This window comes from Calypte anna, chromosome 10 (assembly GCF_003957555.1).
Source record: "Calypte anna isolate BGI_N300 chromosome 10, bCalAnn1_v1.p, whole genome shotgun sequence".
Lineage (NCBI taxonomy): Eukaryota > Metazoa > Chordata > Aves > Apodiformes > Trochilidae > Calypte > Calypte anna.
Genome location: NC_044256.1, coordinates 1 through 26,729, shown reverse-complemented (window position 1 = coordinate 26,729; position 26,729 = coordinate 1). Strand labels below are relative to the sequence as shown.

The 26,729-nt window shown below is 42.3% G+C and overlaps 1 protein-coding gene across 1 annotated transcript; it reads left to right on the top strand.

Annotated features, from left to right (window-relative positions):
* Positions 1-15,574: 15,574 nt before the first annotated feature.
* Positions 15,575-26,671, top strand: LOC115598814 (Bardet-Biedl syndrome 4 protein-like; the record flags this gene model as incomplete). The annotated part of the gene is made up of 5 exons (XM_030456734.1): positions 15,575-15,656; positions 19,693-19,757; positions 20,550-20,661; positions 21,289-21,361; positions 26,617-26,671. Coding segments are annotated over exons 1-5 (334 nt in total), but the record flags the coding sequence as incomplete, so codon positions are not given.
* Positions 26,672-26,729: the final 58 nt, after the last annotated feature.

The window sequence follows — 26,729 nt, the reverse complement described above, 5'->3', positions numbered from 1 at the left end:
CCAAGAAAGGTTTGTTTGAAGATACAGTTGTGGGTTTTTTTGGCTGGTTGTTTTTTAATCTCTTTACAGTGTGTGCAGCTGTCCCGTAAGAAATAAATGTGCACTGGAAAAGGATGAGACTTAATTGGAGTGAAGCTTCATAGTTTGGTTCTTACGCGATAGTAGTGAAATAAGCTTCTGAAGTACTTTGACAAGTGCTGTTTTCTGGAGTCTGTGTGATCACTGGCTCAGGGCTGTTGCTGGCTGGTATTTCACCTACAGCCAGCATCACGTTTGCTTATAACCTAAGGTAGTGTTGTGCACATACTTACTGGGCTGCTAATGAGTTTGGTACTCACTTATCTTTCTAAATAATAAGAAAGCTTTGATTGTTTTAGGTTCTTTGGAGTAACGCTTTGCTGGAAAAATGATCTTGGGAAACAAATGTTGTGTCTCCTTGATTCTTCATGTCAGATTTCCTAAGTTTTGAAGTAACAGGGATTTGCAAGTGAATTGGAACTAGACAGGTTGTGACTGGTTTTAGATGTGGTTTACTTTTTTGTTTTTGTTTTCATAAAGTGAGTGTTAATTAACTCAACTGTGTCATTTTAAAATGTTGGGTGAGTCTGCACTGGAACAGGAACAATTTCAATTATTGATTCAGAATGCTTGACTAAAGCTTGATGTTTTGCAAGGGGTCTGATGGATTCTGCAGCACTATTGATGCTTCAGCCTCTCCTTTTCCCCCCTCTCTCACTCTTGTGACTTGACTGCTCCCAGTTCCACTCGGCAAATGTTTCCTTTTCTGTGGCACTGAGCTGTGCTTATGTTTCTAGTGTGGATCTCTTCTCTGTAGGGACTTTTGCACCTGCCTAGCATAAGACTTAGAGAGGTTTTTTGTGTGGATTTTTCTTTCTCAGGTGTCCAGAGAGCCCCATCAATTATGCTTATGACAAAGAGCGAACTCTGAAGTGTAGCTGTAACCCCAGTATAGTCACAGATCAGAAACAGTCCTGCTTTTCCCTTTCAGTTCAGGGAAGCTGATTTTCCACCTTTTTCTGCCCTGAATGTGTGATGTGCCTGTCAGAGTGTGCTCGTAGAGGATATCATCTGTGTTACTAAATTCCTTGTGATGGTGACTGCCTTGGTGGTAATGCTGGCATTAACAAAGGAGCTTCTTTGGCATCTGGGTGCTACGTTACAGTTTCTGCCTAAAGATGAGGCTCTGTGTCTTGGATGTAGGCCCTGGGAAGCTGGTAAAGCCACTTTGCTTTTCTTTTTAGGAGGTCAGGCTAACATTGTGTGGTCCCAGTTTTTGGCAGGAGAATTCCAGCACTTGAGCAGTGTCAGTGTCCTGGAGATGGTTCTTGATGTAGTCCTGCAGTTGGTGGCTTGCACAAGTCAGGCCTCTTTTGTACATTGCTGGGAAGAAATGATTGCTGCTGCTTCAGGTCTGTATGCATGTAAAAATAAACCAAAATTTACTTCCATCTTGACTGCCAGCTCTTTTAGAGCAAGGATGACTGTACTTTGAACCAATTAGCATGGCTTCCATGGAATTCACTCCTTGATGAGGAGATCCTCTCCATCATTTTCTTTTAAGATCATGACTCTGATCTCATCCTCAGTAACCCCCACCTTACTCTGTTCCATCATGCAAGTCCCATCTATGATATTTGCACTGTTTTTATAGGACAGTCTATGCTTGTGGTTCTCTAGATTAAGAGATCTGTAGAGGTATCAAACTGATTGTGTCTGCCAAGAGATGGCCTGCCACTCCAGCACTTCTTCCTGGTGGGCTGAGGTCTATTAAATCAACTCTGCAGAATTTATGAGCAAATAGAATAGCTGAGGAAGAAAGATGGGGCCATCAGGCTTACAGACAAGCCGTGGAGGTGCACTGGGTAGAAGCTGTCATGCCTCTGCCAGCTTGCTTATTAAGTTATCTGTCAGGTGCCTTCCTGCTTCTGAGTGTGCCTGATGTCCTCTTGGTTGTTCAGGAAACGAGCTGTGGGGGTTGCAGCTTTCCTGGTGGGACTGCATCTCCAGATCCCACCTGCTTGATCAAGGGCTGCTTGTTCCTGGCTGCCAAGGAGGAATTCTCTCTCCTACTCAGCAGCATTTCATGTTAACATCCCTGAAACAGATCTGGGGACCAGTTGGCATCCCAAAGGTTGGGATTTGGGAGAGTCTGTCTCCCAGGCAGGTCAGCTCAATAGAAAGATGAGGAACATTCAACACAGCATACCAAGGGCCTGGAGCTGATGGTGGTGCTAGTAAGGGAAAGGTGCTGGATGCAGCTCTCAGGTTGGAAATCTCTACATCTAACAATCTAAATTAACCAGCAGAAGGCAAAGCCCTTGGTGTATCTTGTAGCTGCACAATCATTATTCAGCAGCTGACACATTAGTAGCTAAAACCATTCATTATTTTGTCCTTTACCCCTGTGGAGGGAGCTGCTCTGCAAATGAATTCCATTTGTTGCTACATCACGATCCATATCTCTCCTTGTGCTGGTGTTTTGTCCCCAAGCAATTTATGGTAGAATAAAGGTAACTCTCTTCCTTGAAGTGATGTAGAGTTAATATCAGCCTGCTGAGATGGGGTTTTAATCTCCTTTCTGCATTTTAAATTAATCAGAAATTTACCAAAATGCTTTACTGGTTTTGAATTGAAATAGGCTGCCTCCCATTTTTCCACTTTCCTTTTGCCAATCAAGTAATTTTGTAGTAACTTATATTACTGTACCAGAGAAGTACTTTTAGCAGCTTATACTGTTGATTTTTTATGGAACATATCTTGAATTTATTTCCTTTTATTATGGGAAAAAATATTTAGAAAGAAGGTTCTGGGATCATGTTAATCTAATAACAGTTCAGAGGCTAAGGGAATAATTTTAAATGCATTTGGATTTCTTCTCAAATACTAAACCTCATATTTTCTGAAATGCAGTGATGGCTTTTTAATAACAGGATAGAATCCCATATATACTATAATGAACACGCTCAAGCAAAATGAAAGAGATTTCACTTAAGTCACTGGGAAGAACTCGGGCTAGAAATCCTTTGGACTGTGAGCAAGGAGAACTGGGAGTTGTTACCAGCCTCCTCTGTTTACCCAAGGAAGGGTCAGGTAGATAATTTTCAAAGTGAAAATCTTCCCCTTGTGAATTGTAAAAGGATTATCAGGGATTAAGTGTTCTCCTCAGGCCTGGGTGCTGGGTTATTTTTTGGATGCTTTGTAGATTTTTTTTTTTTTTTTAGGGCTTGAAGCAAGGAATTCTGCCTTGGATTAACTGTGAGCTTTGGCAAAACATTTGACTTCTGTTTCTTTATATTAGTCAACCATAAGATCATTCTAATATTTGAAGGTGGTATTTGGATGCTGCAGATTTTCAGTTAACAAAAGATTAGGAGACATCAGATGAAAAATACTGTATAAATGCATATATATTACTGGGCCCCTTAGGGTGCTCCTAAAGCTAGTACTAAAGGGTGTGGGCAAGATATATGGGAAAAATTTTGGCCTAGCCTGTGGCTATGTCTGCATCCTGCCCACTGGGCATTTCACATCCTCAAGGCTTCACAACAGAGCACTTCTGTAAAATAAACCAGGTGTCTGGATGTTTGAAAGCTTTTGAGTTTTCATCTTAAAATTTTCTTTTTAAAGCAGGTTCTACTTCTGTCTGGTGTGATTATGAGCACAAGTAGCAAAAATGTCTTGTGAGGCTGTCCCGAATCTTTGAAAGGGAAGCAATGAAGTTCCCTCTGCTTTTATTACCACCTCCCTTTCAGCAACTTAAGTTACTGACCTGAGATGAAAACAGCTGATGAAATGAGTTTCTCAGCAATAAACACACAAGTGCTCTGTGTCCCTTGGTAAATAACAGCAAAATTGGATTAGATTTGGCTGTTGCGGATAAATTCCTTAATAGGAATAGGGAAGTATGTAATGGGTATGTGTGTTTTCAAGCTGTGCTTCTATCCTTTTCTTAAACTCTTTGGTAATGCGGGTGTTCTTCATCGTGGCTCAAAGTCACCACACTTGTACCACACAGAAACCTGTGTTTTGGATAGATGATGACATGGTATTTTGCATCTTAGAGTAGTTTCTTTTGTTTATTTGAACCTTGAAATATTCTCAGTTTTGTGTAACAAGTTTGTGTTATTCTTGTCCAGCTAAATCCCAGGTCAGTATTCTGTGTTTTCATGTGACTGCTTATCCTTGAAGCCATGGATGTAGTCCCTGGCTTCTAATAAAAAATAATTGCCTGTGGAGTAAAGCTCACTTGGTCTGCTATTGGCTTTGGTTAGGAAGTACTTATGGTGAAAAACAGTCTTGAAATGAGACAGTAAGATAGTAAATAACTTTGAGATTATGTAGAAGTGGGTAAGTGGCTTCTGATGATCTGTCCTGCAAAACTGCATCTCTCTCCGGGTGGCTCCCACTCTCACAGATGAACTGAAGAGATCCCTGCTGCTCCTGCAGGTATTTCAAGGGGTCCTCCAAGTATTTTAATGGCTTGAGCACTCTGAAAAGCACTTTTTAGTACCCTGAGGAGTAGATTCTGTGCTTGCAGAGCTGATAATTTCTGAATTCCTGATATATTTTCTTAAATCAGTATAAATCCATTCTTTGAACCAGCTTCAAAGCTGCCTTTGAACTTGTAAGAGTGAAGCAGCCTGACAAATTGAGATAAAAAGCTGCCCCCTTGAGTTAAATTAATTAATACTTTTAAGAGTGTCAAAAAGAAAAGATGTTAGTGGAAATGTTGGGGTGTGGGGGAGCAAATGCAGTTCTCTGTATCTGTACCTACCAATTTGTGGCCATTTGGACATGCGCAACCCAGATTTTTCAGTCCATGTGAACCTGCGACCTTGTGGGAAGAAAATGGTTGCTAAATAACATAGATTAGTTGTCATTACATTATTGTCTTATGTAAGAGACTCTGTTATGCCTCTGCAATAAGCAGGCAGCAGCACTCTGGGTATTTTGTTCAGGATCTGATGCAGCTATTAGTTTGAGATTTTAGAAAAGGAAAGTCTTGGTTTTGGGTCATTAAATTTTATAATATACTTCATTTCACCCTCTTTTCCCCAAAATAACAGCCCTGTAATCCCTGCACCACACAGAACTGGGACTATTTAAAACTGAATGTGCCAGCACAGCTCTGCCCTCTTGTGTGTGCACTTTAGTATCTGTGATGAGAGGAGCAGGGAATCCTCGACTGGCATCACAGCACAGGGGTGCTTTTCTGCCAAGAGTGATATCCCAGCAAAATTTTAGCACTCATTTTAAAATCAGAAGGTTCATGGCTTCAGTTCTAACTTTACACCTTTTGGCATCTGTCAAACAGATCTGTAAAGAGGAAAATCTATATTTGCTCCTTCAGCCTGAACAAGAGTAATCTGAGTGTCTGTTGATAATTTGATAATAAAGAAATATATTGCAGTGGATTAGCATGATGAGGAGGGTGAAATTTGGTAGCCCAGTTTTAGAGGATGTAACAGTGCAACTGCAGCATATACTTCAGGAACACGTTTAAATGGGTGCATTTGTTTTTTGAAGTTCATTAGAAACTCCTTGCTGCAGGGCAAGATTCTTTTGTATTTTAAAGCATTTGCCTTCAAGTTTGTCTGTTGTCTTGCTGCTTACAAATGAAGTGGCCTCTCCGATTGTGAATTCAAAAATAATTTTATAAAAATAGCAAGTAACAAATTCCAGAAGCTTGGGATTCATCTTTTTGAATTGATATGTCTCTGTGGGCAGATCACCTGTACTCTGTATGTAGCCAGTGGAAAGCCCATCTGATGCCATTCCTCTGACCTCTCTCAGCCACCTGTCTTGGGATGTGGTCCTCACTACCTGAGGATGAATATTCCTCTGCCATCAAGACAGCCCAGGGCAGGTGGCTCAGGTGTCTTAATTTTCGGAGACTTAAGTGAAGGGAGATACGTCAATAATGTCAGAGTTTACATTGTCTGTGGAACTTGAATTGGTGCCTTTGAATCTTCAGTGGTAAACTTCATGTTGGCTGTAGTCCAGCTCTCCAAAGGCATCTGTTGCACAAAAATTATGGGACTTGCTGAGAATGGAACAGCTCACTGAGGGCTTTTAAAATAAAGATATCTCTGTTACTCAGTGTACAGCCAGTTGTCTTGTTTATCTTCAGCTATCAGTTCCCATAGACAAATTCTCTGGTATTCCAAGGTTCTTCTGTGTCCTACCAAAACCATGCATTATGTGTTTAGGTCTCTTAAGAGACAATAGTTGCTTGTCAAGAAGACATTTTGGGCTCCCCAGTACTCGAGGTCTTGCTTTTTCAGCGTTACTGAGCACATGTGCTGCAACACTTCCATGGCCAGAGCCTGCTGCTTGCTGGAGTGAGTGCTGACTGGGACACTCCAGGTCTCATGTCTTCCAGTTTGAACAGACAAAAATATGTATGGCCATGGAGTAGCTGCCTTTGGGAAGTGTGGCTAGGTTTGTGGAGGATTTTAGGATTTTCCAGCTTTGTGACCAAGATCAGAGTGAGGTTTCTCGCCTTGATAGCAGTTTTATAGTTGTCCTACCAAAGAGACTGTCCTCTCACTCCTTCCAGGATCTGTCCTGGAAGCAGCAGGGGTTTTAATCTGCAGAACAGATGCTGCAGAAGTCTTGTGATTTAGTCACCGTTTTACTCATATTTCTCCACTGGCTGACCTTGATTCATTTTTATATTTATCGTCGTGAGGATCCGACCTGGAAAACTTCATCCTGAGGCAACAAGTCTGCATAATTTTGCACACTCAAAAAATAGGGTCCCGCAGTGGGAAGTGTTGAACTGCTTGCAAGACCAGCTATGATATCTTCTGCTTTGGCAGTGGATGAAATGAGGACAGATTCTTGGTACTCCTCCCTGTTGAGTGGGAAATATCAAAGCCTGTCAGGGCTGGATCACGGTGCTGTCCCTGCTGTAATTTTATTCGGCTTTTTAGAAAGAAAGCTTTTCCCTACAAATGCCATGTAATGATTTTAGTTTCAATTTCCATGTAAAATACTTGATGCCATGGACAGAAAAAGACAAAACATAAGAATTTAAGCCAAAGGAAGGATTAGAGTGGAAATCCCAAAACTACTGTGCTCCTGATACTGGAATTATCGAGAAGCTGGCTACACAGGTTATTTTGGGATATGCCTGCAGCCAGTGTTGCTTCGTTTGCAGGGGGAAATGTCTTCCATCCCTGGCTTTGCTGTGGGAGGAGACAGTGGGTAGTCTCAGTTAATCTCTCAGACCTCCTGTGCTGTTTATAAGCTGCTTCCTTCAGAAGCCCTGTGAGGTGGTGTGCTCTGCCTCCTTTCTTTGGGAACAGCTTTGGCAAACAGACAGACACCCAGAGGGAGCTCTGTCTCCTTCTTGCCTACAAGAGCACAGGGCATCAAGAAGGAAAAAGGTGGTTTAAAAGCAGCAGATAACAGTTGAGAAGTGATGCCAGGGGCTGGATCCTTTAATATCTCCAGGCATAGACTCTGCCTTCTCAGGGATTTGAGAGCTGTTATGCAAATCTGCCCATTTTTTTTTTCTAGACAAGCTCACGTTTAAAAGCAAAAATAGCAAAAGCTCTTTCAGATCCTTGTTTTTCTTCTCTTCAGAGCTCAGCAGTCAAAATTGGCTTGTGTAGAGGAAAGACTTTCAGTTTTGATTTTTTTTTAAGGAAATGCAGATTATACTTTTTCAGTTTCCTTTGTGCAGTATTAATTTGTTAATAATTTCACCCCAGTATTATTTTTTTATCACATTTTAGACTCAAATCAAGCAATATTAGGCTTGAATCAAATTTTGTGTGTAGTAATGGTTAGGATAATCTGTGCTAATATAATCTGTGCTCTTCTCTTATCAGAGTCAGGACTACAACAGAGTGCTACCTCACCAGCCTGGTGCTGCTAACAGAGATTTCCCAGTAACCAGACTGGTTCTGCCACTGGGAGCCTTGCTATGGCACTGGGAAGTCTGAAGTGGCCACAAATGTGTATTTATTTACAGATCTTCCCACTTTACCTTAAGGTTAAACATGAGCAGCACCTACTAGGTGACCTTTATATTGAATTATCAGTGTAGTTGTTTGTCTTGTAAATAAATACAATTTTATTTGGAGTAACTCATAACTATAAATGATTTAAATATGGAAAACCACTGAAGGCTGAATTGGCAAATCTTTAAGATTTATGCAGTGTAAAATAACACCAGAAATTTATTTTGTATTCTCCCTGGTGTCTAAATCAGCTTTAAGATAGAATTTTTGGCTCTTTATGTAGCTTTGGCTAATTCTCCTGTAGGGGGAGATGTAGAGTCAGAAATGTTGCTTTTTTTGTTGAAACCTGCTGCTGTTTTTCAGCCTCCTCTCCGTTTTCTCTGCGTATTGTGAAGCTATTAATACACAATAGGAAGATCACAGCTATGAGTTATGGTTTTCTTGCCAGCACCAGAGCTGTCTATGATGAGTTTTATTAACCCCAGCTGACTGTAAATAACGAGGAACCATACAGGTTTAGTGTTTGGTTTAAGGGTGTTTCAGCAGCAATTTGCAAAAGGAAAGACAGAGGGAAGGGGATTGAACAGAGAGAATGATGACAGCAAAGGGTTATCTTCTGTTTTCTGATGTTTATATCAGTTTTACACGATTGATCAGTTGTGTACACAGACATTTCTCACATATATTTGTGTGTACTCACACCCAATGGGTGAAATACAGCAGGTACAACCTCCTCTGGGTGGTGACTTTTGGAGTTATTTTTCATCATCAATGAGTTTTGAATACATCAGGTATTCAATTGTCAAACTGGAAGGATGTATCCAGGTGTAGGAAGGCCAATGTTCCTGTGTTAGTTTCCTTTCAAAGCTGTAATGTGTTTATGTTGCTACATTCTTAACAAAAGCCTGTGAATATCTGGGTAAGAAGGAGGATTTCTTGTTCAGTCTGTCTCTGCACCAGACTAGCTGGGAATTTTTAGAATGCTCCACTACTGTCAAGGCAGTCTTATTATTCTTAAATCTGAAGACATTGAGATTAGGGCTTAAAAATGCTTTTCATCCATTATTCATACGTTCTTCTGGAAAATACAATTTCTTGGCTGTGGTGTTATTTGTTTTATAGTAGCTATTGGACCTTGTGCCTTATTATTTTAAAATTATTTTTGTTTAGGAGGTACTCACTACCTCTCTGTCACTGGTTTTACAAAGAGCAGTGTAATTCCTGGCACTAGCAGCTTGTGAAGCTCAGGGCAAAAAGAAGATCTGCACAGCTGGCTTCATCCTCACCTCTCTGAGGAAAACCTCTATGGTGGCAGGCTGGGGGAGTTGAGGTTGTTCAGCCTGGAGAGGAGAAGGTTGAGGTTGTTCAGCCTGGAGACCTTGGAGCACCCTCCAGTATTGCAGAGGGACCTATAAGAAAAGATGGGGACAGGCTTTTCAGCAGGCCTGTAAGGACAAGAGGTGATGGTTTTAAAGTGGAAGAGGAGGGATTCAGACTAGATCTAAGGAAGACATTCTTTGCTGTGAGTGTGGTGAGGCACTGGCCTGGATTGCCCAGAGGGCTGTTAGGTGCCCCATCTCTGGAAACATTCAACATACAGCCTTCAGGTTGGATGGGGCTCTGAGCAACCTGGTCTAGTTGAAGATGTCCCTGCTCACTGCAAGGGGATTGGACTAGAAGGGGCCTTTAAGGCCCCGTCCAACCCAGAGTATGCTATGATTCTGTTGTTCCCTCCCTGCCACTGTTTAACACAGCTGTGAGAGCACCAGGCTTCAGGCTGGACTGCAGCCACAGCTGTGTCTGGCAGTGAAACCTTCCCCAGGCTCTTCAGGTGGGAATAAATGTCACCCTGGCAATAATGTCAGCAGATGTCTCCAGGAGAATGAATTGGTAATGGAGGGATGGGGTGGATGTCTATCCTGGAAGACTTTCTTGTGTTGCCTGTCAGAATTGGATGGTCTCCTCCAGCAGAAGGTGAATCATCTGTATACTGCTGAGAGTTTGTTGTTAAGCTGATGACTGGAATTACTTTAAGGTGGGAATTGAACATTGAATCAAGAAAATCAAGCCTGCTTCTGAGCGTTAGGGTTTGCCTGGCAGTGGGAGATGATAACCTTGCTCCCTCACGGCCTCGCTGCAGCAAGCCTTCCCACTTTGGTTGCTTCACAGCAAGATGCACTTCACTAAATTCTTCATTTGGGTGCTGCTTTCTTAATAGCAAAAGGTCACAATAGAGACTTGGGTAATTGCCTCTGTGTTTATTTGTTTTGAACCTACCTGTGTGCTTGAATGCTGTTTTATTTGCAAGATGCAGTTCTTAATTTGAATCAGAAAGGGACCGTTGAGTTGGGATCCAGGTTAGGCCTTTGGGATAATTTTACCCACATACCTTCCTCCATGGATCCAGACCATGGCTTGTGAGGCTTTTGCAGAATTAAAAAAAAAAAAAAAAGAATAAAATTATTTAATTACTTTTCTGAAGATTTTCTGTAATCTCCTTGTGCTGTATGTTAGATATGTTTTAGATTTTTATGGATTTTGGTCTGGTCTCCTTTGTGTCTTCTCAAATGTTTTGCTTCTCTGGTTCTCCTCCAGGCTCTTCTGGCTGCTCTTGGTTGGTTCACTGCATGTTGGATTGCAAAGCTGGAGGGACTGAGAGTGAACTAGGGCACTGACTCTTTCAACTAAGTTTGGGTGGAGGACAGCTGGTGCTTTAGTAATTGTTTCCCCTATGAAATTTGGTAGGAGCCTTCCAGGGCTTTTTTACATCCTCTCTCTTTACAGCAGTCTCAAAATCCTTTTATTAAACCTAAACCCCACTGTTTCATTGTTCGTATCTAAGCTATAATTACCCAATATGAAGATGCAAGCACAAAATAATTTCCCAGGGAGGTTTATACAAAAGAGAATGACTCTGATTATTTTTCTTGCAGTCCTTTGAGGAAAATCTTTAAAGAGGATGAACAAAGCAAAGAGCGATGATAGCGCAGCACGGAGACAAACCTGATGATCTCACTCCGATTCTGTCGGTGTTTCTGCTCCAGTGATTTCCTTAAAGGAGCATTGTCAGAAAAATAACATTACTGAAAGTTGGTTGTACAATCAATCACTGGCCACTGAGAAAGAGGGGGATCAGGTGGATTCCCTTTTGAATTCAATCAAAACACTTCAAAGAAACTGGCACGTCTTTTGACTGAGGTATTTAATCGCATATTTGGTGCCTGACTCCTTGTTGCCATTGGTGGACTTTTGTAATCCCAGAAAAGAGAGGCTAAAAGATAATTATGCAAGTTATAAATCCTTTTCAATGGAGATACCAGGTTTTTTGATAACTGCTTTTTCATGGACTGGCCCTTGAGCAGATTTATTTACTGAAAATAATGGCTTTTTTTCTTTTCTTTTTTTTTTTTTTCCCCCCTCATTGTTTGATTGGTGTACAGTGTAAAATACTACTGGCTAACCTGCAGTCCCTGCATCCCTGCAGTGCCTGGGTTATTTGTGAGGGCTCTGTGAAAGGTGACAAAGAAAAGTGTGTCATTGTACGTGCTACAGCAGTTACTTATGAGAAACTTCTCAAGGGCTGAGTATTGAAAAAAGTGGAGAACTGCCATGTAGGCAGCCTGAGAACTTGATCAGTGTGCTCAGCTCCTCCTGGTGAGGCCAAATTCAGTGGCTTTTCCCCATGCAGAAACCTTCTGAGTGACTAGTTTGGGGCAGTGTATGTTCCTGGCTCTGATTAGTGTGAGATTGCAAACCATTAGAATGCCATATGGAGTCTCCACTGTTCCTGAACATCCTTGTGCTTGAGAAGACTGAAGTGTTCTGCCAGTGCATCTTTTGGTTCTTCTGCGCCTCCTCGCAGCTCCTGTGGCCAGATCCAGCTGTTCCTCACTGTTCAGGCCAATGCAGCAAGAGCTGAGCGACACACATCATCTGCATGGGGTGTTTTTTTAGGCATTTTGTGGGTAATAATAAACTTGGAAAAAGAGAGTGGATGTTAGGACCAGTGATGATTGAAACCGATCCTTTCAGAAGGCACAAAATGTTTGTTGTATTTTCTTTCACTGGAGCTATTTTGTTACATGTCCATGTAGTCCTGAGTAGCCAGGGATTTGTATTTCCCTCCTTTTCAGAACCTTTTGCACTGAATCAGCTTTTATCATCAGGCTGAGGAAGCAAACCTAAGGGAGATGAATGCAGGAGTAGGTATCTCTCTGCTTTCGTGGAAGAACAGAAACACAGATTGATACGGTTGAGAGGCATATAAGTAATCATACTACTGATTTCTGCATCTGAATATAGAGCTTGGTAATAATCTGTACTACTGACAACCCCCTTTTTGAGTATTAGACATGTTACTGTGTCAAATCTATTGATTGCTCTACAGTTTCTACGTTCTCCTTCTCTTCTCTGTGCTCTGTAGGTCCCACACCAGGTTTGGTTCATGGTATTTATGCTGGGTATCTTCAGAGAAGGGGTCAACTGTTCCCATTTTCTTCCTGGACTAGGCTCAGGGAGTCTATCAGCTTTCTTCTGTCTTTGTGTTTGCTTTGTATTTCAGATATAAGATTCACTTACATCTGTGAATTAATTTAGACATCTTTTAAGAAAGACATCAGAATAGTTTGCCTTTTTTCAGCTTGCTTGCCTTAAGGACAAAGAAAAGAAAAAAGTAGGGTAATGTCTTCTGAACCAGATTTGTGGCTAATTCCAAATGAGTTTTAGGAGTGTAGAAGCTCAGTGTGTTTTCCCAATTGTGTCTTGTGGTGTCTTTTGATTTCTCTGTTTTCTCTTTAGCCCAGCTTTTATAGGTAACTCCTCAGGGTTTTGCCGTCTTGAATCTAGAAGGTAGGCAATGTTTGTTTTACCCTTTTCTTTTGCAGCTTGATACTCTGGCACTCACTCTGACATTCAACAGTTCTTATTGCCCAGCCCTGTTCTCAGCAGGTGTTTCCATAGTGTGGGAGTGGAGTGGAATGTCCCTCTGATCTTAAAAGTGTGAAAAAACCCTTTCTTTTAAGAATTAACACGTTCCATCCTCTTGCTCATGTGCTGTCCTATTAGGTTAGTCCAAAACATTGATGTGGGCTCTAAAATATTGTAATCTTTACCATCTTTACCACCAACGGTGGTTCAAGGGTTGGACTTGATGATCTCTGAGGTCCCTTCCAACCCAGCCAATTCTATGATTCTATGATTCTATGGTTCTATCTCAGCTGGCAATACACCACAGCCAGGTAGCTTTGCTGTATACTTTAATGATTAATGATGCTATTTCTTTTTAAACTTCCAGTAAGGAGGTACAGATGGCTGCAGACCAGGTGGGGTATGTCCAGAGGGTCTTAATAGAGATTAATCCCTATTTAAATAATTTTCATTGCTTATAATGATTCAGGACTTTGCAATTTTAAGCTGTATTAGTAGGCACAAAATAGCAAAGTATACTCTAATTTTGAGTTTAGTAGAAGTCATTATTGTTAAAAAGACTTTGCAACATTTGCTCTTAAAACCATGTTTAGAAAAGAAAGCATGGAGCACTCAAGAGTGTCTGGCTCATAGTGTCTGGCTCAGTGTTTTGTATCTGTTAGTGTCACCAGGAGACAGAGGAAGAGCACCCAAATCTGGCTGCTTTCTGTTGCTGCATTTCTAGCACCCCCAAGTCCTGTGTTCCTCAGAAAAGTCAGCCTGCCTATCCCTGGCACCTGTAATAACTTACACAGGGAAGTAATGGCAAATCTGTTAATAATTCTGTCAATGGACTTCAGAACAGCAGCCCTCCAGACTCTTTATTAAAATGAGAGGTATTTTTCCAATCAATTTGTAGCTGTTTAGGCAGCCTCTTAACTCTGCTCTTCATGGTTTCACTGTAAGAAGGACTAATAGGAAACATGAAGTTATCAGAACTCAATCTGATCTGGGAACATGCATATAAAAATGGCTTTTATTATGATCCAGATACTGCACAGCAGAGCAGGATTTGAGAACATTTGTATCCCTGTGCATTTCTGTAACCTTAGCTTGGTTGTTTTTTTTGTTTGTTTGTTTGGACTGTGATTTTTCCATTTGTTTTTGGGATAGTTTGAACCTTCTTCATGAAGTATTTGACCTTAAATTTTTGGTGTGCACACTGAAATCTCAGTTCTAGTATAGATCTGGCTGAACATTCTGGAATTTAAGGAAGGAATCCAACATAACCAGAATGGCTCTACAGATTTTTTCCAAATTCATCAGCAGAAGAAGTTCTAGCTGTTTTTTAGTGCTCCCAGTGATACTAGACTTGGTGTGAATTGTGGGGGAGAGCTTGGTATGCTTGAGAGATGCGTTTGCTACTTGCTGCAGGTGCAGTCCTCACATGACTTGAGCTCAGCATTTCTGGAAGATAATAACACCACTTTGCACCAGTAACATTTCCTGACATGGTTCAGGCCTTACAGCTGCAGAGTTTCTTCTTTCTTACCTCTGATGGTGTGCCCATGTTTCTGGGGGCTGAGTGGACTGCAGACCACTTCAAGTGATACCTTCTGCTCTGGGTTGCTGGAAGCTGAGCCTGAAGGTCCCAGGGTGCTGGGCTCTGTGGGGCTGGGAGAAGGTGTCTTGGGGCTGGATTGCCCTTGCTCCTGCCCTGGCTCCTGTGATGCTCCTTGCCTCCCTCTGCTTCTGCACTTCTGTCCTAATATTGACTTGCGAACATATAGCTTTCTTTGCCAGTTGCTATGGTTACCTCTCAGCTACTGGCATCTGAACTGCAGAAACTAGTAACAAGCAATACATTTCAAGCTTTAATGAAATGCACGGCAGCATGTTAAAACTTTTAAACCCGACGTGAATATCACTAAGCAACATCCATTCGTGATTTGCCATAATTACTGGTGCAAGCTCCTTCAGATTGAAATACTGGAGCACAAGTCTTTCTCCTCCACTGCATCAAATAGATTTTTCTGCCAGGAGCTTCACAGTGTCTCAGACCTGTGATGTTTCATAGTCTCTTCAGTGTTTCAAAGAACTAAGGCTCACCTCTTTAAATTATGCACACCTTCAGGCCAGCAACATCTCCAAAAATATCCTTCTGTGTTTATTGCCCATTTCCTTCTTGTTTACTCCAAGAAATTTATTTTCAAGACCTGATTTTTCTGCCTTCATTCCAAGATGCAAAACCGACTTGTTTCCCCCAGGCTGATTCTTGCCTGGTTGGAAGAACCATTTTCATCAGACCGGCACTAATGCTGGATGAAAATTTGTGTGTAGCTGGTGCTTGGAGCTGTTTGCCCAGGCTACTGCACCAAGAAGGAGCCGATTGCTCAGCTCTTTCAAGATGGCAGTTTTCTGCAGAGAGGTTCATTTAGTGTCTATCTTGAACAATGGGTTTCATCCCTCAGTTTGAGAAGTAAAATAAAACTGGACAATGGTTGCATATCCACACTCCAGGCTTAATATCGATCCATTAACTGTGTTATCTGGTGCAACTGTAGTTTTTGAATTAGTTGTGCTCACAGATGGGGTGGTTCAGATATCCCTATGCTGTGCCCAGTTTCTCCGCTGATTTCAGCCTGGTTTCCTGTATTCTGTTCATATTTTACATCTGCAGCACCGGAGTTACCAGTCCTAGAGAGGAGAAACTGGTTGATCTAGCTGCTGTATGTTCTCGAAGACTACACGGAGTGTAAGGTAAGAGCTACTTTTAGGACTTTGCTTTGGGAAGTATTTTATTAGCATTACAAAATTATAGTTTTCATACCGTTTTTCATACCACCCTCTTTCCTGACTTCTTTTAGAATAAGTCAACCAGGAGAAAATAAATGTGAAATATTCAATGTCCTCAAATCCTTGGCTACCTTCAGGATTCCTGCCTGCAGTTCTCTGGAGCAATCTGTGAGCTCAGGATGCCTTTGGGAGTGGAAAAATGGAAAAAATTTCAAACCTTTCTTGTTCCAAGTGATGGATAGGGCCTTACAATGTTATAGGAATGCAGTTCCATAGTGCAGGGCTCTTGATGGAACTACAGAGCTGCTATGAAAAACACTGCAGTTGGCTAAAACATTACTACCAAGTTTAAAAAAAAAGAAGAGACCTCGGTTACCCTTGGACAAAGTTGTTTCATTTTACAGATGATACATTTCAGCCTTTAATTTCTCCTGGGTTTGATGGTTGGTTGTTCAGGATTATAACAGTAAGTGGACTAAAGAAAAGGCAAATCTATTATTAGAGTGTGTGTTTTCCTGATAAAAAGAACATGAGCTATTTGCCAGTGGTCAGGAGAAGTGGAGTAAGAGTTGCCTTTCTGTTTCATGTGCAAAGGAGCTATGAGAAGGCTTTTTTCCTTCTGAAACACCCAGGGTTGGTCAGGACTTGCCTCTCTGCTGGAGAGCTCCTGGGAATGCTTAGGAAAGTGGCAGGCTGGAGGAAATTCATTTAGCTGTTAATTAATGGAGCCGGAGGATTGTATGATCAGCAGAGAGCTCTCCTCTCAGATCTTGGTTTAAGCAGATATAAACAAAAGTCTAAGCAGTCTAAAGGGAGAAATGTTTTCCTTTTCTGTTGATCTGACTGCATTTTTTTGGTCTCCAGTTGTGTCTGTTTACTGTTTCTGTGATGGGATGTAGCATCAGAGCACAGAAAAGATATATGGCTTAGGGAAACAGAGAATATAACCAAGTGGATAATACCAATGCCAACAGTGACTGCTCTACATCTTCATCAGTCATAGACACAAGCAAAATATGGGGGAAAAAATCGAGAAGACAGCTAATACTCTTTTGCTTGACAATCCAGCCTTGCAGTAGTTGTCAAAGTAAAAGGCAGGCAAAGCCTTTCCTCATGGCTCACAAAGCAGGGTCTTTGCAGTGAGGCTGGAAGAGTTTGGCACCAGACTGTAGCTTGTTAAATGACCTTCCATCCTTTTCCCCAGACGTGATGGATGTGTGCTTAGAAGCCTGGATTTGTCCCAAAGCAGGTAGGAAGCATAGCATGCTAGGATGCTTCCTCAGCCATAGAGGAGTGATAAATGATCCAGAAGCAATAAAAAAAACCAAACCAATTCACTAAGTGACTCAGATCTCAGGTGGGCCAGGCTGCCCTTTGGTAGTCTCTGTCTCTCTCCACTGGGGTTACATGGAGTTATGTTTCTTACCTAGATGCCCTGTCCTTAGATGTGATAAGCACACACCATCCCAAATGTGCTATTTGGGGCTAATACCTTCCAAACCAATTGACATATTGACAGTTTCCTGTAGCAGGGAGAGTCTTTCTTGCTCCTGAGGCTCGATGAGCGGCTGGCCTCTCCATGCCTCACACCAGAGTGAGCTGAGCTCTTGGTGGGTGTGTGTCCCACCTTTATTGGCCCCCTGGTAATAGGGGGCCTGTCCTAACCAGGCACAGGTGGACTCACACCCACTCTTTGGCAACTCGAGGCACCTGGTTTATCTTGTTTCTCTACAGTGTTTTAAATTGCAGTAAACTCCCTGATTTCAATATAGTTTGGGGCATTTGTTAGAGTCCATTAATTTTCTTTTAAGACAGCCAAGAAACAAGTGACCTGTGATGCTGTTGATTTTGGTCAGTCTCAATAGACCTCCTTTCCCTCTTGGTGCTTTGAAATGGTGTCTCTCTAACATGATTTTATAAGCTTCCACGTTTGTAACTGATGTAGAAGGCCAAGAAAAAACGGTTTGCTTACCCATGTCAGCTCTCCAAAAGTAAAGGCATTAAATTGATCTTAATTGTTGGAGTGCTACTCCTGAGTCTATTTTGGTGTTGCCAAGCTTTTGCTGCTCGTAACAGCCAGAGATTAATACCCTGGGCTGTTTGCTGGGCCTCTCCCAGGAAGGTGCAAGGCAGAAATCTCCCCGAGCCCAGGGCTGCAGCATCCCCTGTGACCGCAGCAGCCGGGAGGGACGGGGGGAGATGAGGGCTATGATCATCACTCAGCTCTCCCTTCTTTGCATGCAAAGCCAACAAACTGTGCTTTCTGCTTGCAGCCTCGGTTCTAGCCCTTCCCCCATCACCATTTTCCACAACAGAAATGCTCTGCTGCTGTTCTGTGTGAGGAAGGAATTGTTAAAATTAGCAGATGTTTTAATTAATTAAAGTTGCTCATGCTGGCTGCTCTCCTGCCAGTATGTCCGTGAGTTAAATAAACTTGGGAGGAAAAGCTGGGAATACAGATCATATTTCTCAGCTCAAGGCCTTTTGCTGTGGGATTTTTTAGGGCTTATAGAATTAATCAGATCTCTCTACAAGATAGCTCTCTGTTGCCCTCTCTTGCTCTGAGAAATTGCTTTTATGTACACAGAGCAACGCAGAGTATCTGTATTCAGAAAATGCATGTTTATGTCCAAGTTGTCCTGTAATAACATGCTTTGTAAAGACTGAAATGTAGCTTGTGGAGGGTCTCTTGTTGAGATATTGGCAGATACAGAGGCAGGGGAAGAGCAGCCTAGACTTGATTTTCCTTTTTCTTCCCCTGTTTAGTTTCCTTTTAATGAGTGCAGATTCTCAGTAATTACCCTCAGGGCCCTCACTGCACTTCCCTTCGATGTGCTGTATTTCTGTTTCAGTTTTCCTGCTTGCCTTTAGGTCCTTCATTTATATCCATCTCAGGTGGGGGATGCTGGTGCTGTTCCTGCACTTGACAGAGGTGCCAGATGAGCACCAGGTTATTGCTAGTCCAGAAATCTTCCTTGCCACACTTTGTCTTTTCCACTTAGAAGCAGAAGAGTAGTCTCAGAGCAGAAATTACGTGTTTGGTTTGTAGCCAAACTTTTTGACCAGTTTTATCATGTAATTTTGGGTCACGTGTGACTATGCTGTAGAGCCAAACTGCAGCTGCACCCCAGACTGTTGGCTGCATGAATGCAGCCAGTAAAAATTTGCATTTTCATCAGTCTTTTCCCCCCATTTCTTTTCCCATATAGTTGTCATTTGTTCATTTGGTTTCCATTAACTCAACTGCATTTGCTTCAATTCAATTTATTTCCTCACAAAGGGCCTAGAGTAGATACTCTCATCAGCAGAGGATGCTTTCAGAGATTCCTTGTGGCATTTTCCCCAGGTAGTATCTAATTATCTTTGGTAATAGGACTGAACAGAGGAATGCTATGAGGGCTACAGCATTCCTGGCACAGTGCTCTTCACACATGTTGAGGAGCTTGCACTCTTCTGCACACTCTTGTAGTTGTCCCAGCTGCAGTCCTATGCCTTTGGTATACATTGGGTTGTGGTTTCTGTGACTGAAATCTCTGTCCTTAGCTTTGTAAAAATATTGACAGTTTACCACTTTTTATAGCATTTTAATATGGTACGTTGCAGCAAGGAGCTACAAATTCTGTATAAATATTGACTTTTCCAAGCACCAATTCTGATTAAATGATTTTTGTAGTTCTCACATCCTGCGTGATACCACCATTACCATCACATAAGGAAAAACTGTGTCCATCAACATGTTTAAATTCAAATTAATTTCAGGACATTCTGCAGGAAGCATAGCTAAGCACACCTGTATGTATCACATACAAACAGTTCTCCAGATGAAGGCTGCAGAAGGTATTTGGTCAATCAGAAACCAGTCTGCTTTCACAGGGATTGCCCTTATAAACTATGTGAAGGGTTTCTGTTCTTTTGAAAGCTGGGGTAATAGTGACCCAGCCAGTGGGCATTATGGTTAGGGCAGCTGTACCAATGTACTCTCTGCACTTTGTCCTTTCAGGCTGTCATCAAGGAGCAGCTCCAGGAGTCCTACGGGCTGTGTGAATATGCAGTCTACCGTTCAAGGTAGGCAGGAGACCTCCAGAAGTCTTAATTTGCTAAACCAAGTTACTTCTGATTTGAGATACAGCGAGCAGTTAGAAGAGGAACAGATTAGAGAAGCATAAAATATGTATGTAAAAAATATTTGTATTTTTCTTCCTTTTGCGAGGTCTAATTTTGAAGTTTGGGGGTTTCACATGGATGGCCAGATGAGATTTTCTGTTTTTTCAGTATTGATGAGTTAGTCACCAGTACCTTCTCATATTATGTGCTCTTGGCCTTCAGTGTGTGTGCTCGGTTAGGTGTGTGTATTACAGATGCATACTTTCTGATAGCTACCTGCCCTAGGTGATTGTTGTCCTATTCTTTGCTTTAAATATGCTCTCCTCTCCTACCCTCAGTCCCCTAAAAAATGTCCCCCAAAACATGGCATTGCAGTTAAGAAGTGCTGTATGTTGGCAGATGACCAAGGTGAGGGATGGCTAAAATTTGTTGGCCAGGAGATATTGCATCCCGTAGAAGCTGGGGTGGGGTGTGTGTATGTGGGTTAGAAATACAGACTGCATTTTAAGAAGCAATTTGCTGGGGTTTAAAGCTGCCTGTATTCTGAAAAACAGAAATTTCTCCAAACAGTCACGAGTCCTTTGCGTGTGTTGTCATCCTTCTCTCAAGACATAGCTTCTGCTTTTCAGGGGGAAAGACCAAATGAACATTGTTATAATATATCTGTACTCTCCCCCTCCTTCCCCTGCTGTCAGGACGCACATTTTTCCTGCAGATAGTGGACTAATTTGCCTGTTATATGTTGTCTTACAGCTTTGATATTTCGCTTGGAGGGAAAAATTCAGGAATCTCTTGAACTTTTTCAGACATGTTCCATTCTGAACCCTCGAAGTGCTGACAACCTCAAGCAGGTGGCACGATCTCTGTGAGTTGGTGTTATATTTTTTTCCTTTGATGTGCCACCCAGGACCTTCCGTGTTTTGTTTTTCTCCGAGGCATCAAATGAAGTCCCAGGGCTGCTTAATTCCAAACATGCTTCCTCCTTATCAACACGCTGAATTGGCTTCCAGAAGCGTGGACTCCCCTTAGAAACAAAATTCTGTTATCTGTCTCACTGCCTTTGTCTTTTCTTCTTGTTTTTGCTTTAAGCAATAAAGGTAAAGCTCTGATTTCTAGCTTCAGAGCTAAGGGTGCTGACTTGAGCTATGTAAACTTGCCCCACAGACCTCTTTCTGTCTCTGGGTGTCCAGTTAGATCACCTGCCTTTTCCTTTGAGACAAAGGCAGACTGCAGAGTCTCTGAATTCACTCCTTGCCTCTCCAGTAACACCAGAGTGCCTCAGTATCTCGCAGGATTGATGACCTTGGCCCTGAAAGAGAACAGTGCTCCACTTGTAATATTGCTGAGACTATAAACTTCTCAGGGCTTCTCACAGAGGCCTCTGCCTCTAGAGAACTGGCAAATAGCATCATTTCTCACTGGGTAAAGGTGATAGTGGTTACACAGCAGGGTTTCAGAGCAAGAAAGGATAAATATTGAAATTCTTTTGCAGGTTTCTTTTAGGGAAGCACAAGGCAGCCATTGAAGTATACAACGAGGCAGCTAAGCTCGATGAAAAGGACTGGGTGAGTGTTCCAGTGACCTGCAGGTTATTGTAGTTTCAGATGCTTCCACAACTTTATGAAGACATCTGCAAACTTGCTGCAAGCAGAGGTGATGCTGCCAGCAGCCTGAGCAGAGGAAGAGCTTCAGGGTGAAGAGGCATTGCCTTTTAACAAGGGCTCTGAGAACCAATGAGCCTCCACAGTATCTGGTTTGGATCACAGGAGCAAGGCATCATTTCTACCTGCAAAATCCCTCACCTTGTCTTGGATTACAAACAGAGAATAGAGCAGCACGTTTTAGTTTTTGTAAAAATATCAGTATTAATGCAGACATATACATACATATACATTAAAGAAAGTATGGGAAGTACCTCCCTGTTGGGAAACCCTCAGTTGTCATTAAAACTTACTTGAGTTAATTGGGAATCCTTTTGTAATGCAAAACACCTTTGTAAAAGTTGATCCTGAAACAGGGTTCCCTGTTACTTATCCAGCATTTCCTGTTTTGGCAAAGTGTAGGCCAATAGCTACAGGAGCAATAATTAAATCACCTCTTCTACATGAGAAAACAAAAGTGAAGGCAGAGCATTGCAAAGCAGAACGTGTGACAGTGGGTGAGAGGAGAGAGGATGTGACTTGAGTTAAAAGTGGGCAGCCTTCTGCAGGTTATAGTTTTGCTTGTGGAAGTGTTTTTTTTACTTGCCACATGTGATCTGATTCCCTAAGACATAGGGCACTTGCTGATTTTAGTCATACTTTGATGCTTAGATCTTCTACAATTCAGGCTTGATGCAAGGTACATGTGGTATTACTGAACTTACGCTGTGCCAGACAGATTTCTATGGTAGTTCTTCTTTCAAGCCTGCATTCCCTGAGCTAACCCAGCTATCTGCAGTATGTGCTTGGCATTGCCTATGGCCTTGTCCTCAGGCACAGCAGGCAGATGTCAGTGGGTATTTTGATGACTGCTTTCCCATCCTTGTTCAGCACTGGCAGCAGAGCCCTGAGCTCTTCCCTCACCCTGTCCTCATTCTGCAAGCTGCAGTAACCAGGAGCTACTGATTGATTATTGTTCTCCACAGCTGGAGAGACCATATGGAGGAAAAAAATCATTCAAAGAGGGTTTAATGGAGAAATAAGAGAGTTTTCCTCTTAAAGGTCAAGGCCATCTAAACTGATAAAGCAGTGGAATGCTCACTGGAATAGAAACGAGGACCTTGCTTTTTCAGCTCCCCCAAGATGGAAGTCACATCTCCATGAAGAAACCAGTCTTTGCTCCTTGTTCTCCAAGGAGACCATAATTGTGTGTTTTTTGTCCTGGTGGCCTTTTGTGTACAAGGACACCTGAGCTCTGAAGGTTCCTGAAACAACTTGAATTATATGTTTACTTGATTGTACAGAGAGGGATGTATGTGGGCAGGCAGAGGGATCTCCTCACCTGGGTCAGGGATGACTCTTGTCACTGACAGATGGTTACAGCATGTATCTCAAACCTCATGCTGATTTGTTTGGGGGTTTGTTGTTTTGGGAGTTTTTGTTTTTCTTTACAGAAGAATCAGCCACAACCTGGGTGTGTGCTACATGTACCCTGAAACACTTCCAACAAGGTAATGCACATACTCATCTACCAGACAACAATGACCATCAGGGGTTCTCAGAAAGTTTGCTCTCTGTAGTAGTTTGCCATGGGTCATTTTCAGCTGTAAGTACTGATGAATGTTTGCTTCAGCATTTGTTTCTGGAGCAAAATTTTGTGAGCTGTCTCTGTTTTAATTTGCATATTGAATTGCTTGGAGTCAGCTACAAGTTAATTAAGTTGGAAAAGAGTGAAACTGAGGTTAGCCTTGTTGCTGGCCAGGATTTAAGCTAGGATTTTTCAGAGTGTTTCTGGGTTTTAAAGGGACTGTTTGAGAAGTCTGAAAGAGGCCTGCCCCGGACTAGACAGAAAAGACAGCTGTGCTCCAACAAGAGCTGCTTGTTTCCAGCCTTTTTAAAACCAGAGTCATAATGTGGCTGTTTTTTTTGAGGAGTCAGCAATCCACAGAGCGTGGCCAGTTCCATCTTATTCAAGAAAGAGTGTGTGATGATGAAGACCCAGACCATCACCCCAATGTACAGCTCAGAGTGCTGCACCATGTGCACAGAGTTCTGAAGGAAAAATCATCTTGGGTCTGGCAGGGTTCAGGGGAGAACAGTCACAGTTTGTTTGCTGGAGGTACAGCAGGCATTCTTTTTTCCCCCCGGAGAGGGGATTTGCTCTTATGTCTGAAGCTGCTTCATCCTGGAGCCAAAAGTATCAAAGGAGCATAGCTGCAGTGTGAGCAGCACTGACTTTATTTGATTTGGGTAATGAAGAACTTTTTGGAAGCTTGAAACAGAGTTTTGCACCCAGGTGTGAGCACAATGCATCCAGCTCTTCACGGAGCCTCTCCTACATGCTAGTGGTGAGCACTGGGCTGTCTCTGATCCCATGGGCTTACTTTGTAAGAGTATAAAGGGCCATTTAGAAACTTAAGATTCTAGTTTGGACCAGTTTCTCCCTGCTAATCCTTCTGGTGGAATGCAGTGGCCCTGTGGAGCAACCCCTGCATTTGAAGAAGTGGGGACCTCTGGAGTATAGGTTCATCCATACGATTGTGTTATCTGCTGTAATGTCTTCCCAACTGGAACTTGCTGACTTCTCAGCTTTTCCGTAAGTCTGAGCGATGTACTGGCCACCCTAGGCAGCCAGTACTTCACGGGATATTTTAAATATAATGAAGCCCTCAGGGATAACTGTCTCTTTAGTAGCTGCTGGTAACAGATGCCCCATGTCAGCATTTCTCTTTCTAATATAATGACTTCTTCAGAGACAGCAAACATTCTTTGCTGTTCTGCTGGCTAGGCCTGAGGAATTAAGAGGAAGACATGCTTCGATGATGTCTTCTGGTGGTGGAGGCAATGGGCTGTATGTTTGACAAGAGCTGATTCACTCCTCTGGTTTACTTGGCAATCCATGCTCATTGTTGGAATAAGCATTTATCGGAAAGTATAAGCTGTGTTTGTACCTCTTATCTAAAAAAACTGGAGATTCACTCAAAACAATGGAAATTCAAATACAGGAACAGGCTTGTGCTCTTCTCTTGGAGTCATTGCTCCTGGCTCGTTTGAAGCATGTTCAGATTGCCTTTTCTGCCCCTAGAAGCATGTGGTTTCCTGATGCAGAACTGTTTCAACAATTGTCTGGGCTGGGTTTTGCTAGAAGGTTCTCTGAGCTCAGGGGGTGTTGAGCTGTTCCCTTTCTCTAGCTGCTGGGGATTGCTTTGGGCTGTTGCTTCACTGGGGTCTATGTAATCACCTTTTTTTGTTTTTTAATTTTCTATGGTTGAGTGTTGTTAGGCACAAGACCCGCTAAACAATGCCCTGGAGCTCAGCAGACATGATCTGACTTACATGATGCTGGGGAAAATTCACCTACTGGAGGGGAAGATGGACAAAGCCATTGAAGTCTATAAGAAAGCTGTAGAGTAAGAATGTATCCATCTTTCTGTCTGTCCATGTTCCATCCTGTGCCAGGAGAAATTTGATTGGTGTCCCAGATCTGAATTGAGGACATGATTAAAAAGCTCATGGTAATTATAATGTGTCCCTGCAAAGCTGGCACTTTCAAGGTCTTCATCTGTCGCTGCTGTACTCTTCCTCCTGCTGACAGTGTGTCAGGGAAGACACATAAAGTGGCTGTTTGAAGGGCTGCCAAAAAAAAGTGGAAAAAACCAAAATGGACAGAAATGCCTTGGAACAAACCTATCCTGAGCTGGCTTCATAATTCCCAAAGGTTTATCTACAAAAAGATCTAACCTTGGGTGTCTCTCTAGCCCTGATCTTCAGTAAAAAAATGGTTGCTGGGTTTCACAGACGGTGTTCACTTGGAGCCTTTTGTGTTTGAAAGCCTGTGAGTTGGCAGCCTGGAGATGGGTTGGTGCACAGGAAGTTTCCCCCACCCCATCAGTGTTTCTCAGTACTGCTCTCTCATTTTAGGGCATTGCTGTGCATCTGATTTACTGATGCTTTTAAAATGTAGTTTTGTAATGGAGAACAACGGTAAAGAAAAGAGCATTTTGGAAGCCACTGGCAGATCTACATTTTTTTACTGTCTGTTTTCACATACTGTTTCCTTACACAACTGCTTCTGGATGCTATCTGGCAGTATACTGGGCTGGGTAGACATTTGGACTAATCTAAAATTTTTATTATGTAAGTAATCCTTGCTAAGCACCTTACCAGGTTTATGTATCTAATCCTAGTGCTCCCCTGCCCTCCCTTCTTCTCCTCCTTGTTTTCTTTTTTTTTCTTCATCTGCCTGTTACATTTTGCTGTCTGTTACCAGCCCCAGGGTCCTTGCTTTGTGTTTCTGTACTGCCAGGCACAGACAGTTTTGTTCTGGCTGAGGTTTAAAGGTGCCAATATGAGTGTGCAGATGAGATTTCTTAAGCCTTGATAGCAGGGAATTGAAAACTTTACTTGTGTTAAGGTGAGTGAGACCACAAATACAGTGTATTTTTCTGCTTTTTCTTTTTTTTTGTGTTTTCATCCTATTTATGTCTTCAAAAGCTGCTGGCTTTTTCAAAGGCTTCTCAGCATTGCCTTGTGAACCTCATGCTAGCAGTGAGGGATTGTGAGTTGCAGGCAGTAACTGAAAGCTTTGGGGATATATTTTTTCAAGTTTCTCTGTGCTGAATAAGCAGGGTGTGTGGCCAGGGATGCACTAACAGGCAGTGCCTGTCTGAACACTGTTCTACAGTGCAACACAAAGCTGTAGTGAGCAGTCGACAGCTGCTTTGGGAAACCTGATTTGTAGTGTTCTATAAGGTAAACTAAAAGTCTGACCATGAGTGTGTGTAGGATCCATCAGAGAGGCTGAGACCTGCCTGTCCAACATGCCCCAAGAGCCTTCGAATGGATTTACAGGGTGGAAAATCCCATTTTGTATTTCAAGGTTGCTGATGCAGACTTGCCTTGAAGCTTTAACAAAAAGAAATTATGTCATTATGCATCCAGATGTGTTTCTTAGAGCTGCGGTGACTTCTCATTTGTACCTAGAAGACGTTTTGAAAGCTTAGGTGCCATGTTGTTCAAAGAAGTGCCCCCCCACTGGCTGTTGTTCTGATATCTGCACTGAATAATAACACTTAATTTCCTGGGGATACCAGCATAATGTATCATGATTCCATGTGCTGTTTCTACCATGTTCTGGAAGAGCTAATAAACAGCTCATCCCTCTGGCTTTTGTGTTGCAGGTTTTCTCCAGAAAACACAGACCTCCTTACGACATTGGGGTTGCTGTACTTGCAGGTACTGAATACTATTACCTGTTATATGAACTTAATTATTTTCAAAAACGGCCAGGGTG